Below are 13,719 nucleotides of genomic sequence, written 5' to 3' on the forward strand. Positions count from 1 at the left end.
TATTTATTATTTTTAAAAAAAGACTTGGTATCCATTTTGCTAGGATTCCTGGCACCCAATGATGGGTATTATCGCCAAACCTGCAACAAGAACGCATTTGACTCAACTAAACCAACATTAAAGGGATCAGGCTATTGTACCGTGAAAGCTGTTTTGTGGTATCCATACAAAGGAATTGAGAAAGCTTCATATCCCAGCATGCCTCGAGGAACAAAGAGACTTTTATTAGCTTTTAAAACAAGCTGTGAGTTGAAGTTTAAGTGTCCTTCCTTCTCTAAACCTCTGTGACTCACTGTCCACAAGACTTCCAAACCCACAGGAAAACAGCAACCATGGTACCAACAAAACTGGACTCATTCCCACAAGACTCTGGGTATGTTAATACTTAAACTGCTACTGGAATGAAATTCAGTGGGCTTTTAAAATGATGACAACGTATGAATCTTTCTCATCCAATCACAGTTATATGATAATAGTCAAAACACAAACAGGATGATCTTTTTGAAGCATAATAGGCAACTTCACGGACAGAAGGAAGAATGGCTATTTCAAAGACTTGCAGCAGGGAAGATGTTACCATTAAACGAAATGTTTACACCTCTTGAATTATCATTGGTGTAATGTTTGTATTATAAAATCTGGAAGATTTGGGGCACATATCTACAACTTGCAACAGGATTGATCAGAGAGAAATACTCCTCTAGGTGATTGCAGTGATGAGAAATGAAGGAAATCATCTAGAGTTAAAGAAAACCATGCATGTGCATCTATTTAAATGATGACTTCCTACACACATGGGTTGCAGCCTTTCAGGCATTTGTAACTTTGAGTCAGTTGGAGAGAAACATGTGAGCTGAGGCTACAGTTGTGATTTAGAGAATGGTATTTCATCCTTTAGTAATTTCTTGTCATGTTTTAATATTTGTAGTGCTATTTACTCATCCTTGGCTTTTGCATGAATGTAAATGAAAGCCGCCTTAGGTCTGCTCCCACATTCAATAAGATCATAGTGGATTTTTTTAGTCAGTGCTGCTCTGACTCCATATTGCGCCCCCCCCCCCCCCCGCCCAATTCTCTTAATATCAGCTGCTTGGTAGCCATGACTGGTTTTAACTCAACTGAACAGGTTGAGGCCAATCCAGAATTGGTACAGAAGGCAATTACCTCCAGTGACCAATATCTATCCCTTCTACATTCATTTAGGTTCCTTTCACCCTGCATATTTCAGTCATATAGAACTCCAAATTCCAGGTATTACATGATTCAATCTGATATCCCAAATCATTGGATAGTTTTTTACATTTACTGTATAATTTAGATTCAGAGATACAACATATGCCATACCGGCCCAACAAGCTGGCGTTGTCCAATTACACCCATGTGGCCAATTAACCTACTAACCCATACATCTTTGGGATGCGTTTTGTGAGGTTTGAAATTTGGAAATGTGTTTATAGGCATTTAATTTTAGGTCACTGAACTTTTCTTGTTGGACTGCATTCAGTCCTTGGGTCTTGGCTCCTGGCAGTGACTACCAAAATTATTTCCTCTCTTGTCCTGTCTACCTGGGCAGCCTCCTGGTCACATTCACTCCTAAACCAAGGCCTCCTGTTCAGTGTTAGAAAATTGTATGTCTTATTTTCCTTGATAGCCTGCTAAGAGAATCAGAATTATCTCCATGACAACCCCACAACCCCTAGTTCATATTACTGTTGCACCTCCCCTTCAAGAAGTACAATCTAGCTTTGACAGATGATAGGTACCCAAGAGAGGCTTTTCTCCAGATATTTGAAAGGACAGATATGTAACTTGATGGTGCAGAAAATATTCCAAGCACCCAAGGTAATTTGGAATTTTCAAAGTTTGGATTACCAGTTTCTATAGGTTCATGAGTGTTCCTATCTCTGCCCAGTATCTAGCACAGTACAGGCCCTATGGCCCATGACATTAGGCTCAACTATGTAAACCTACCCCACAATCAATTTAACTCTTCCCTCCTACACAGTGCATAAATCTCCATTTTTATTATACCCATGTGCCCATCTGAGTCTCTTGAGTGTATTAGCATTTACACTAACCCTGACAGTTGTTTCAGGCACCTACCACTCTGTGTAAAACAAAAATACCTCTGATATTTCCCCTAAATTTTCCTCCACTTGTCTTTAATGGATGTCCTCTGTTATTGGCCATTGCCACACCGAGAAAAAGGTGCTGGCTATCCACTGTAATAATCGTAATCTAAGATGCTTTCATTCTTCTTCACTGCAAAGAGAAAAGTCCTAGCTTGCTCAATCTTTCCTCAAAGAGCATGCTCTCTAATCCAGACATCTTCCTGGTAAACAACACACACAAAATGCTAGTGGAACACAGTAGGCCAGACAGTGCTTCTCCTTATAGATGCTGCCTGGCCTGCTGTGTTCCACCAGCATTTTGTGTGTGCTGTTTGAATTTCCAGCATCTGCAGATTTCCTCGTGTTTGATCTTCCTGGTAAATCTTGTCTGCATCCTCTCTGAAGCTTCCACATCCTTCCTCTAATGAGGTGACCAGAAATGTACACAATTCTCTCAGTGAGGTTTAACCAGAGTTTTAAAAAGCTGCAATATTACCCCATGGCTCGTGAACAAAATCCCTGACTAATGAAGGGCAGCACACTATATAACACCATGTGCAGAGGTTCGCTGATGACACGGCCATAGTGGGGTGTGTCAGGAATGGACAGGAGGAGGAGTATAGGAAACTGATACAGGACTTTGTGATATGGTGCAACTCAAACTACCTGTGTCTCAATATCACCAAGACCAAGGAGATGGTGGTGGACTTTAGGAGATCTAGGCCTCATATGGAGCCAGTGATCATTAATGGAGAATGTGTGGAGCAAGTTAAGACCTACAAGTATCTGGGAGTACAGTTAGACGAGAAGCTAGACTGGACTGCCAACACAGATGCCTTGTGCAGGAAGGCACAGAGTCGACTGTACTTCCTTAGAAGGTTGGCGTCATTCAATGTCTGTAGTGAGATGCTGAAGATGTTCTATAGGTCAGTTGTGGAGAGCGCCCTCTTCTTTGTGGTGGCGTGTTGGGGAGGAAGCATTAAGAAGAGGGACGCCTCACGTCTTAATAAGCTGGTAAGGAAGGCGGGCTCTGTCGTGGGCAAAGTACTGGAGAGTTTAACATCGGTAGCTGAGCGAAGGGCGCTGAGTAGGCTACGGTCAATTATGGAAAACTCTGAACATCCTCTACATAGCACCATCCAGAGACAGAGAAGCAGTTTCAGCGACAGGTTACTATCGATGCAATGCTCCTCAGACAGGATGAAGAGGTCAATACTCCCCAATGCCATTAGGCTTTACAATTCAACCGCCAGGACTTAAGAACTTTTTAAAAGCTATTATTAATGCTTTTTGAGATAGTGATTTAGATGCATATCATATTTTTTTACTGAGTTAAGTATTGTATGTAATTAGTTTTGCTACAACAAGTGTATGGGACATTGGAAAAAAAAGTTGAATTTCCCCATGGGGATGAATAAAGTATCTATCTATCTATCTATCTACCTTAACCACCCTATCAACCAGCACTTGGAGGGATCTATGGACTTAGATGCAAGATTTGTCTGTTTCTCCACACTGTACTCCACCTTCAAGTTCAATCACTGTTCTCTACACTGGACCTTTGTGGACTGAACTCCTGGTGCTACTGCTCCATCCAGCTCTGCATTCTATCTACATCACAATGTAACCTATGACGACTTTCAACACTATCCACAACACCATCAACCTTCATTCGTTAAATTGGCGATTGAATGACCCAGGGAACATCTAACTCCCTTTCACAGATTAGTAATTGTTTTTACATTTCCTCTAAAGTACATGTTATTTTGGTGGGCTAGGCTCAGGGCCCTTCCCTTGATCACATCAGAAATAAGGTTATGGTATCAATGTGAGTCCAACCTCCAAATTCAATGACCAGTCATCAGAATCAGATTTAATATGACTGACGTATATCGTGAAATTTGTTTTTTGAAGCAGCATTATGTTACAATACTTAATAATGAAAAATTATATGTGTGTGTATATATATATATGAAATAAGTAGTGCAAAAACAGAGGAAAAATAATGAGGTAGTCTTCATGGGTTCATTGCCCATTCACTAACCAAGGAAGTATATTATATTTAACTCCAGAGTACAGCACAATTTTTATTTAAACTGGTATAAGACCTAATCAATCACAGATGGGAGAGAAGTGTTAGGTTTTATATCAAAGAATGCATCTTGAGCAATTGTTATTGTCAGAAATGCGAAATGGGAACAATATCCATATCAGGGACCCTACTACCCAGGCTATGCTCTCTTCTCGCTGCTGCCATCGGGAAGAAGGTACAGGAACTTCAGGACTCACACCACCAGGTTCAGGAACAGTTATCAGGCTCTTGAACCAAAGGGGATAATTTAACTTGTCCCATCAATTATTATTTTGTTTTGTATCTGCAGAGTTTATTGTCTTTTGCACCCTCATTAAATGCCCAAGTTGGTGCTGTCTTTCATTGACCCTATTATAGTTATTATTCCATTACGGATTTATTTAGTATGCCTACAAGATAATGAATCTCACGGTTGTAAATGGTGACAAATGTGCTTTGATGATAAATTTACTTTGAACAGTTTAATTAAATATACGAAATAGATTTTTAAGTCTTAAGCCAAACTACTTTTAATTTAGCTCACTTGAAGAACTCAACCCTCACTCTCTCAATATCCGAGTTGGTGCCAATACTCAACCGTCTATGTATATAACATTATTTCGCCTCTCCCGCCTACTTGGAGAAGGAACTCGCATTCCGATACGCTGGTAAAAATGTCAATCCAAACAACTACACCGGCGGTTCTCTGTCAGGTTTAAATGTGACCAATTAGGAAGCCGGTTACGAGTCCTGTTAGCGACCAATTGGGTGCAGCCTTGTTTGGAGGGTGCGCGATAGAAATTTCAAATGCGTTTCAGTGCTAACGGTTCAGAAGAACGGTGAAAGGTTTTTCAATCGTCCCGGGGCGCTTGGCAGGTCGGTGGTACCGAGGTGGATGTGATTACGGGATATTCCTGCTAACCAGGTAGGCAGTGCGAGTTACCGGCGCTTGGCTGCGTGCCAGTGCATTATATAAGCCAGGCGGCCGTGGAGAAAGGAGAGCTCCATTTTCCCTCCCGGTGCAGCTGGTCGCCGGCTGTGAACACAATGAAGCCTAGACGGGTGGATCAGCTGCCACGGCTGCTGTTTGCCCGATTCAGCCCCTTCGGTCGGTATAACCCTTATCGAAGGCCTTCTTAAGAACTGGGTTCGTGGATTATGGTATTAATATGCTATTTGCGCCCGCCGCCTAACGCACCTTTGGGCGGGGGTTGGGGGGGGCGAGGAGTAGGAGGAGGGGCTGATAAATGCGAGAAGGGGTTGGGATTGGGGGTGGTTAAGATTGGAGGAGTGTGTAGGGAGACCCGTGTGGTGATACTCGCTGTTCATTACCTTCATCTCCAGAAGAAAAAACCTAGATATCATTGGGGGTGGGGTAGGGAGGAGTGCCGGATCCTGGAGGCCGAGGATGATGCTCTTCAATCGCTGAGCGTTGTGTCTTCTTCACTGCTGATGACTGGCACCGGCCCGGTTAGCCTTGGGCAACTCTGCAATGTTGGATCACCAAAGAATGGAGGGACGGCATTGGATGGAAAACGAGGCCTGTTGCAAAGCACCGCCGTGATATTTTGTGGGGTGGTATTGATGGTGTTACCCCGATTTTCATCTTCGCTAATGACGGCACTTTCCTTCTGTCAAAACCGAGGGTTCTTTCCCCTTCGCAGGCCGCGACCTGAGTGTGTTATTGTTTAAAAGGCTAAGATGAAATAACGTTGATGAATGCGGAGCTGTTGGCCTGCTCCTTGCTGGTAGTCACGAGTTTTAATTTTTTTGCATTAATTTGAATTCGACCGTCAGCAAAAAAAATTGTAACCGGCTATTTCTTGCCACACCTTTCGTGTGAGCAATGAATTTGCACCTTTACACTGCCTATTAATAGTTCATTTTAAGGCTGGAAAGAATTATGATAAATGCAGAGAATTTTTTTTAAATACCCCCCCCCCCCCCCCCGTGATGATCTGCTTTGTGTCATGCCTTAAGTGTTTCTTAAATTTTAGATTGGGGAATGCTTTTAAGTGTACAATTAAATCGTGAGACATTAGCACATAGTGTTGGACAACAGGTAGTTTTCCTTTGAATCTTTTTGGGGTGGTTCCTTAATTTGGATTTTACTTGAGTAATGTGATTGGCATGTCATGCTGTTGACAAGTAGGGTGGATGGACAAGGATATGGCAGATGCAAATTCTTTGATCCCAAATCGCAATTTTAAACTTGTGTTCAGGTAATGTTGATGTTTATTCCTATAAAAATAGTTGAAAGCCACCATGCAGGTGCAGTAAGCATTATATTTTGGCTTGCATTCCAAGAAAGTTTGAGTGATATATTACAATTACACAGGGCATTAGTGATGTCCAAAGTGTTACACTGTATACTGTTTTTATCTGCAGTGAAATGAAGGGAAATGTAGAATGGATTCATTCACTTGTTTCAGGAATGGTAGATTTTCTGTTTGAGGTGAAATTGAGTAACCAAATACTTTCTGGAGCTTGATAAGAATTGAAGGAGATTTCATTAAAACTTGCAGATTTCAAATGGCTCAACAGGCTCGCTTAAGGAAGGTTTCATATTTTGCTGCCTCAGAATAAGAGGACTGAGAATGAGAAGAAATTTCTTCCCACTGACCAATTAAGTGGTGTAGGTAATTCTCTGGGATCTGGAAACACATTTGGAACAGCTTAATTAATTTCTAGATTTGAGGGAATTGAAGGCTATGAGAATTGTGCAAGATATGTCATTGAGGTAAAATATAAGCCACAGTTTTGATGAATGTTAGAGCATCAGTGCCAAATGGGCTACTCATGTTTCTCTTAATGATGAATAAATTTATGATTGAAGCTTTCATCCAACAATGCTTTTCTTTTGTAATGAGGAAATAGTTGTATTATGCACATTTTTGCAAAGAATGATTTTTAAAAAAAAATTCAAGGTGTTGGAAAGTATTTTCATAAACTGCTCTGGACTTTCTTGGAATCTTAGAATTATGTACCTTAAATGAAGATTAGAAAGCTGAAGTTGGTGTCAAATTGACTGGAGAAAGAAATATTACAAAAATAAAATGTTATGTTCAAAAAATATTCAACTGAATGCTGAATAAGTTAGACTCCCAATCTTCAATATCTGCAAGATTGTTTGGCAGTAATTAACATGTTTTTAAAAAAAATAGAATGAGCAAACCATGATGATTAGGCAGATTTAGCCCATATTAATTCATTTAAACATGGTAGTTTGTCAATCACATTTGGTGCATTGAACTAGTGTACTCAAGCCGAGCTCATCAATTTCATAAAATTTGTCTCTATCTACCACTCTGCCCTTAAATTCACTTGATCCATTTCTTACAGCTCCCTCTCCCTTCTTGATCTCTCTGTCTTCATCTCTGGAGGCAAACTTTTATAAAACTACCAATTCCCATGGTTATTTTGACTATACTTCCTCCCACCGTGTCTCTTGCAAAATGGCTATTCCCATTTCTTAGTTCCTTGTCTCAACTGCATCTGTTCTCAGGATGTGGCTTTTCTTTCCAGGACGTTAATGACAAATTTCATCCTTCAAAGAATGAGGTTTCCCTTCCTCCACCATTGATGCTGCTCTCACCGCATCTCCTCCATGTCCCAAGCACCCACACTCATCCCATCTTCTCGTTGCCTTAACAGTGATAGAGTTCTTCTTCTCCACACCTACCACCCAATGAATGTCTGCATACAACACACTGTTCTTCGTAATTTCCTCGTCTTCAAAGGGATCCCACCACCGAACATGTCTTTACATTCCTCCCCCGCCACTTTCTCCAGGGTTTTCCCCCTCTGCAATTCCCTTGCCATTTGTCCCTCCGCACTGATCTCACTCTGGCACTTGGCCCTGCGAGTGGCCAAAGTGCTACCTAGACCTGCTCATTTAGCTTCTCCCTCCCCTCCATTCAGGGCCCCAAACAGTCCTTCCAGGTGAGGTAGTACTTCACCTGTGAATCTGCTGGTGTTATCTATTATGTCCAGTGCTACACATTGGTGAGACCCATCATAAATTAGGGACAGCTTTGTCGAGCACTTCTCCATCTGCCATAAGCGGAACTTCCTGGTGGCCATTCCTCTTCCAAATTGTTGATTAAATGACCTCTTATGCGACGATGAGGTCACCCTCAGCGCAGAGGAGCAGCACCTTTTATTCAGTCTGGGTAGCTTCCAACCTGATGGTGTGAATATTGATTTCTCCTTCAAGTAAAAGACCACCCCCCAACCCTGGCCCCTTACTACTTGCCTATCACCTCCCCTTGGGTCCCCACTCCTCCCCTTTCTTCTATGCACCACTCACCTCATGTCAGTTTCCTTCCTCACCAGCCCTTCAGCCCTTATCTTTCCTACCCACCTGGCTTCATTTATCATCTAGCTATCCTTCCAACCCCCACCTTTTCATTCATTTGTCTTCCCCTTTCCTTTCCAGTCTCGAAGAAGAGTCTCGGCTTGAAATATCAATTGTTTATTCATTTCCGTGGATGCTGCCTGACCAGCTGAGTTTCTCCAGCACTTTGTGGGTTGCTTTGGTTATTTTTGTTTTCTTTTACATAGCTAACCTTTTTGAGAGCTGCTGTTCTCTCAGATGCTAGAACTAGTTGCAAAACACAAAATGCTGGTGGAACACAGCAGGCCAGGCAGCATCTATAGGGAGAAGCACTGTTGACGTTTTGGGCCGAGACCCTTCGTCAGGACTAAGTGAAAGGAAAGATACTAAGATTTGAAAGCAGGAGGGGGAAATGCAAAATGATAAGAAGACCGGGAGGGGGTGGGATGAAGCTAAGAGCTGGAAAGATGATTGGCAAAAGTGATACGGAGCTGGAGAAGGGAAAGGATCATGGGCGGGGAGGCCTAGGGAGAAAGGGGGAAGGGAACACCAGAGGGAGTTGGAGAACAGGCAGAATGATGGGCAGAGAGAGAGAAAACAAAACAAACAACCAAATATGTTAGGGATGGGGTAAGAAGGGGAGGAGGGGCATTAACAGAAGTCAGAGAAGTCAGTGTTCATGCCATCAGGTTGGAGGCTACCCAGCCGGTATGTAAGATGTTATTTTTGCAAGAGACAGGGTGGGAAGAGGAATGGGATAGCATTTTTGCAAGAGACCTCTTCCCACCCTGTCTCTTGCAAAAATGCTATCCCCTTCTCACAATTCCTGTCTCCACCGCATCTGCTCTCAGGATGAGGCTTTTCATTCCATGACGAAGGAGATGTCTTCCTTTTTTAAAAAAAGGGTTTTCCTTCTTCCACCATCAACTCTGCTCTCAAAAGCATCTCTCCCATTTCCCGCACATCTGCCCTCACCCCATCCGCACGCAACCCCACTCGGGATAGGGTTCCCCCTGTCCTCACCTACCACCCAACCAGCCTCCAGGTCCAACGTATAATTCTCCGTAACTTCCGCCACCTCCAACGGGATCCCACTGCCAAGCACATCTTTCCCTCCCCCCCCCCCCCCCTTCTGCTTTCCGCAGGGATCGCTCCCTACGCGACTCCCTTGTCCACTCATCTCCCCCTCCCCCCCCCCCATCCCTTCCCACCGATCTCCCTCCTGGCACTTATCCTTGTAAGCGGAACAAGTGCTACACCTGCCCTTACACTTCCTCCCTCACCATCATTCAGGGCCCCAGACTGTCCTTCCAGGTGAGGTGATACTTCACCTGTGAGTCGGCTGGTGTGGTATACTGCGTCCGGTGCTTCCGGTGTGGCCTTCTATATATTGGTGAGACCCGACGCAGACTGGGAGACCATTTTGCTGAACACCTACGCTCTGTCCGCCAGAGAAAGCAGGATCTCCCAGTGGCCACACATTATAATTCCACATCCCATTCCCATTCTGATGTGTCTATCCATGGCCTCCTCTACTGTCAAGATGAAGCCACGCTCAGGTTGGAGGAACAACACCTTATATACCGGCTGGGTAGCCTCCAACCTGATGGCATGAACATTGACTTCTCTGACTTCTGTTAATGCCCTTCCTCCCCTTCTTACCCCATCCCTGACATATTTAGTTGTTTGTTTTGTTTTCTCTCTCTCTCTCTCTCTCTCTCTGCCCATCACTCTGCCTGTTCTCCATCTCCCTCTGGTGTTCCCCTCCCCCTTTCTCCCTAGGCCTCCCCGCCCATGATCCTTTCCCTTCTTCAGCTCTGTATCATTTTTGCCAATCATCTTTCCAGCTCTTAGCTTCATCCCACCCCCTCCCAGTCTTCTTATTATTTCACATTTCCCCCTCCTGCTTTCAAATCTTAGTACCTTTCCTTTCACTTAGTCCTGACGAAGGGTCTCGGCCCGAAATGTCAACAGTGCTTCTCCCTATAGATGCTGCCTGGCCTGCTGTGTTCCACCAGCATTTTGTGTGTGTTGTTTGAATTTCCAGCATCTGCAGATTTCCTCATGTTTACTAGTTGCAAAATCTGTGTTGGATTTTGTATGGAAAATTAGGCTTGTTTTTATACTCTGAAACCTTTCAGTTTTAAGGTAGATTTTTTTACTTTAAACATCTTAAGCATTTGTTAGTAGGTAAGGTTAATGAACTGTTTATTAGACACTTTGAAATTTCCATCCTTTTATGTTAAGCTTAACTTTTATCTTTGATCTAAGTAGGAAGCTATTGTGTATACCAGCTTTACTAAACAACGCAAGAGATGTCTGTGTTAAAAATAAAGTTCCCAAGTTCACTACTTGCCATTTTGTTATAAATGGGGTGACTTTATAGTATCATGCCATTTTGTCCTCTTTCATCATTCTGTTAGATAAAAATATTGCTAGCAGCCTATGAGTCATAAATATTAGCATATACAGTATATATGTAATTATTGAAAACAAAAAGGCAACAGTATGTCAGACAGAAACTGTGGAAAATATGTTTCGGGTCTGACTCTTCGGAGTGCAGTTGTTACTTTTACTTACATGAAGGATTGCATAGTTCTTCAGCTTGATTGTTATTCTATTGGAAGTTGAAACAAAGTTATACTGATCCACTTACGAAAAACCAGTTGGAAGATTTTGGTTAATGAACTGTCTATGGACAATTTTAAAGCAATTCTGTAGCTCTCTACTGAAATCTGCATATCCGTAAAACCAATAACTAATGCAATCAATTTCAAGAAGCCGTGCAGAGAAGGTTCACCAGGTTGATTCCAGAGATGAGGGGGTTAGACTTTGAGGAGAGACTGAGTAGCCTGTGACTGTGCTCGCTGGAATTCAGAAGGATGAGAGGAAATCCTATAGAAATGTATATATAAAAATAAAGGGATAGATACGATAGAGGCAGAAAAGTTGTTTCCACTAGTAGGTAAGACTAGAACTAGAGGACGCGGCCTCAAGATTGGGAGGAGTAGATTTGGGGTGGAAATGAAGAACTTTTCCCAGAGAGTGAATCTGGAATTCTATGCTCAATGAAGCAGTGGAGGCTACCTCAGTAAGTATATTTAAGATAAGGTTGGATAGATTTTTTTCACAGTATGAGAATTGAGGGTTATAGTGAAAAGGCAGGTAGGTGGAGATGAGTCCATGGTCAGATCAGCCATGATTTATTGAATGATGGAGCGGGCTTGATGGGCCAGATGGCCTACTTCTGCTCCTATATATGTTCTTGTGAGAGATGTATTTGAGGAAAATACCTTTTTATTATGGCTTAAATCTGGCTGGTATTTTAAATTTATTTATAACTAAGCTTCATAAATAACTATCAATATACAGTATATAACAATGGTGGTTCCTTCAGTGGAGAAAGAAGCCTGAGTACATTTAAGAAGGCAGTGCAACTTTGCTGACTCGAGACTCTTTTAGATGAATCAGCATGGCTGTTAAGATGTTTTGCTGCAGCTCACGCTCTATATAATGTGGATGGACAATCTCTCAAGGGTTCATTTTTTGCAATCTGCTTTTGAATGCAAGAATAATGAGGTTATGTCCTTGGTATCCTCTTACTATAGATATCCCTTGGAAACTTCAATCGCAAGAGCAGTTTCCATTTGAATGCTCTTAACAAAATCTTAGTTCTATGCCATCAATTTTTGTGACTACTAGATGATGGGCAGTTTTTGCCCCTTTAAACTGTTTGTAGTCCTTGTTTAGTATTGAAAGTGAAAGCTAATTCAGAAACTGCTTTGGCACTTGGTCTTTTGTGCATGACTGTAGCCTATTCTCACAGATCAGATTGTTCTGCTATTGAGTGTTTCAGACATTGCCAGTTGAAATTCACTGTTCTCCTGGCTAGTGATTTTTTTTGTTTCACCAGGCTTCTGTTGAGTGAGCACAATACACAATAGCCATGGGTGATGAATCTGAGTGGATGAAATTGCCAATTGATCAGAAGTGCGAGCATAAGGTATGTGAAAGATTTTTTTTAGAATATATTTGAATAGATAAATTTGGATGTAGAATATTAGCAATTATTGTTTCCATTGTATTTCAGTTGGGTAATCATGCACAATTTTATTGAAAATGAAGTTGTGTATTCTGGATTATGCATGTCATGCTTCAGGTGCAACAAGCTTTTGTAATTCATGGATCTTTTCATCAATAGAATTTTCATGTTTCCACATTTGTTACCATTCCAAATATTGTGTACTGATAATAAGCTGTCTTGTAGAACATAGAAACATAGAACAGTAGAGCACAGGAACAGGCCCTTCTGCCCACAATGTTGTGCTGATCCAGCTAAAAATTATATTGAAATGCCCCCCAAAAAACAAATCCCTCCTATTTACACAATGTCCATATCCTTCCTTCCTCATTTTCATGTGCCTATCTAAATGTCTCTTAAAAGCCTCTAATGTATTTCCCTCCACCACCATACTAGGCAACACATTCCAGGCATCCACCACTAGGTTTTTTTTAAATACCCCTCACATCTCTGAACTTAACCACTCTCACCTTTAATGTTTGCCCTCTAGCATTAGGCACTTCTACCCTGGGGAAAAAGATACTTCATCTACTCTGTTTTGCCTCTCATCATCTAATAACCTGTCTCAGATCTCCCCTCAGATTCTGCTGCTGTGGAGGAAAAAATACAGATGTCTATCTTCTAATGACAGCACATGCCCTCTAAATAAAGTAGCATCCTAGTAAACCTTTTATCCAAACTCTCCAAAGCCTCAGCATCTTTCCTATAGCGGAGCGACCACAACTGTATGGAATACTCCAGATGTGGCCAAACCAGAGTTCTATAAAGTTGCAATATAACCTCTTGGCTTTTGAACTCAGTGCGTCAACTAAAAAGCAACCTCAATCACCTTATCAACCTGTGTGGTCACTTTCAAGGAGCTGTAAACTTGGACTCCAAAATTTCTCTTCTTAGCAACACTGTTAAGGGTTTTGCCCTTAACAGTGCACTGTCCCTTTGCATTTGACCTACCAAGGTGCAATACGTCACATTTATTTGGGGTAAGCTCCACCTGCCATTTCTCTGCCCATATCTGCAATTGATCTATATCGCGCTATTCTTTGTAGGAGACGCTTCTAATCAATTGGTATAAATGGTGGTTAAATGGTCTCCTCGTGCCACGATGAAGTCACCATCAGGT

The 13,719-nt window shown here is 42.1% G+C and overlaps 1 protein-coding gene and 1 long non-coding RNA gene across 7 annotated transcripts in view; one reads left to right on the forward strand and one right to left on the reverse strand.

Annotated features, from left to right (window-relative positions):
- The window catches only part of LOC140729657 (uncharacterized), an 80,644-nt gene extending 75,010 nt beyond the window's left edge, over window positions 1-5,634 (reverse strand). The window contains exon 1 of the long non-coding RNA XR_012099391.1: window positions 5,515-5,634. This is a non-coding gene — a long non-coding RNA (uncharacterized lncRNA). The remainder of the gene's footprint in view (window positions 1-5,514) is intronic.
- The window catches only part of ckap5 (cytoskeleton associated protein 5), a 93,426-nt gene continuing 84,652 nt past the window's right edge, over window positions 4,946-13,719 (forward strand). For 4 of the 6 annotated variants that reach the window (XM_073049677.1, XM_073049681.1, XM_073049683.1 and 1 more), the window contains exons 1-2: window positions 4,946-5,107; window positions 12,432-12,521. In XM_073049677.1, the coding sequence (XP_072905778.1) occupies window positions 12,465-12,521 (57 nt within the window). In that variant the 5' untranslated portion in view covers window positions 4,946-5,107; window positions 12,432-12,464. Of the gene's footprint in view, window positions 5,108-5,237; window positions 5,291-5,782; window positions 5,931-12,431; window positions 12,522-13,719 lie in introns of those variants that run through there. The other 2 variants (XM_073049678.1, XM_073049679.1) reach the window with 2 other exon arrangements.

Source organism: Hemitrygon akajei, chromosome 6 (assembly GCF_048418815.1).
Source record: "Hemitrygon akajei chromosome 6, sHemAka1.3, whole genome shotgun sequence".
Taxonomy (NCBI): domain Eukaryota; kingdom Metazoa; phylum Chordata; class Chondrichthyes; order Myliobatiformes; family Dasyatidae; genus Hemitrygon; species Hemitrygon akajei.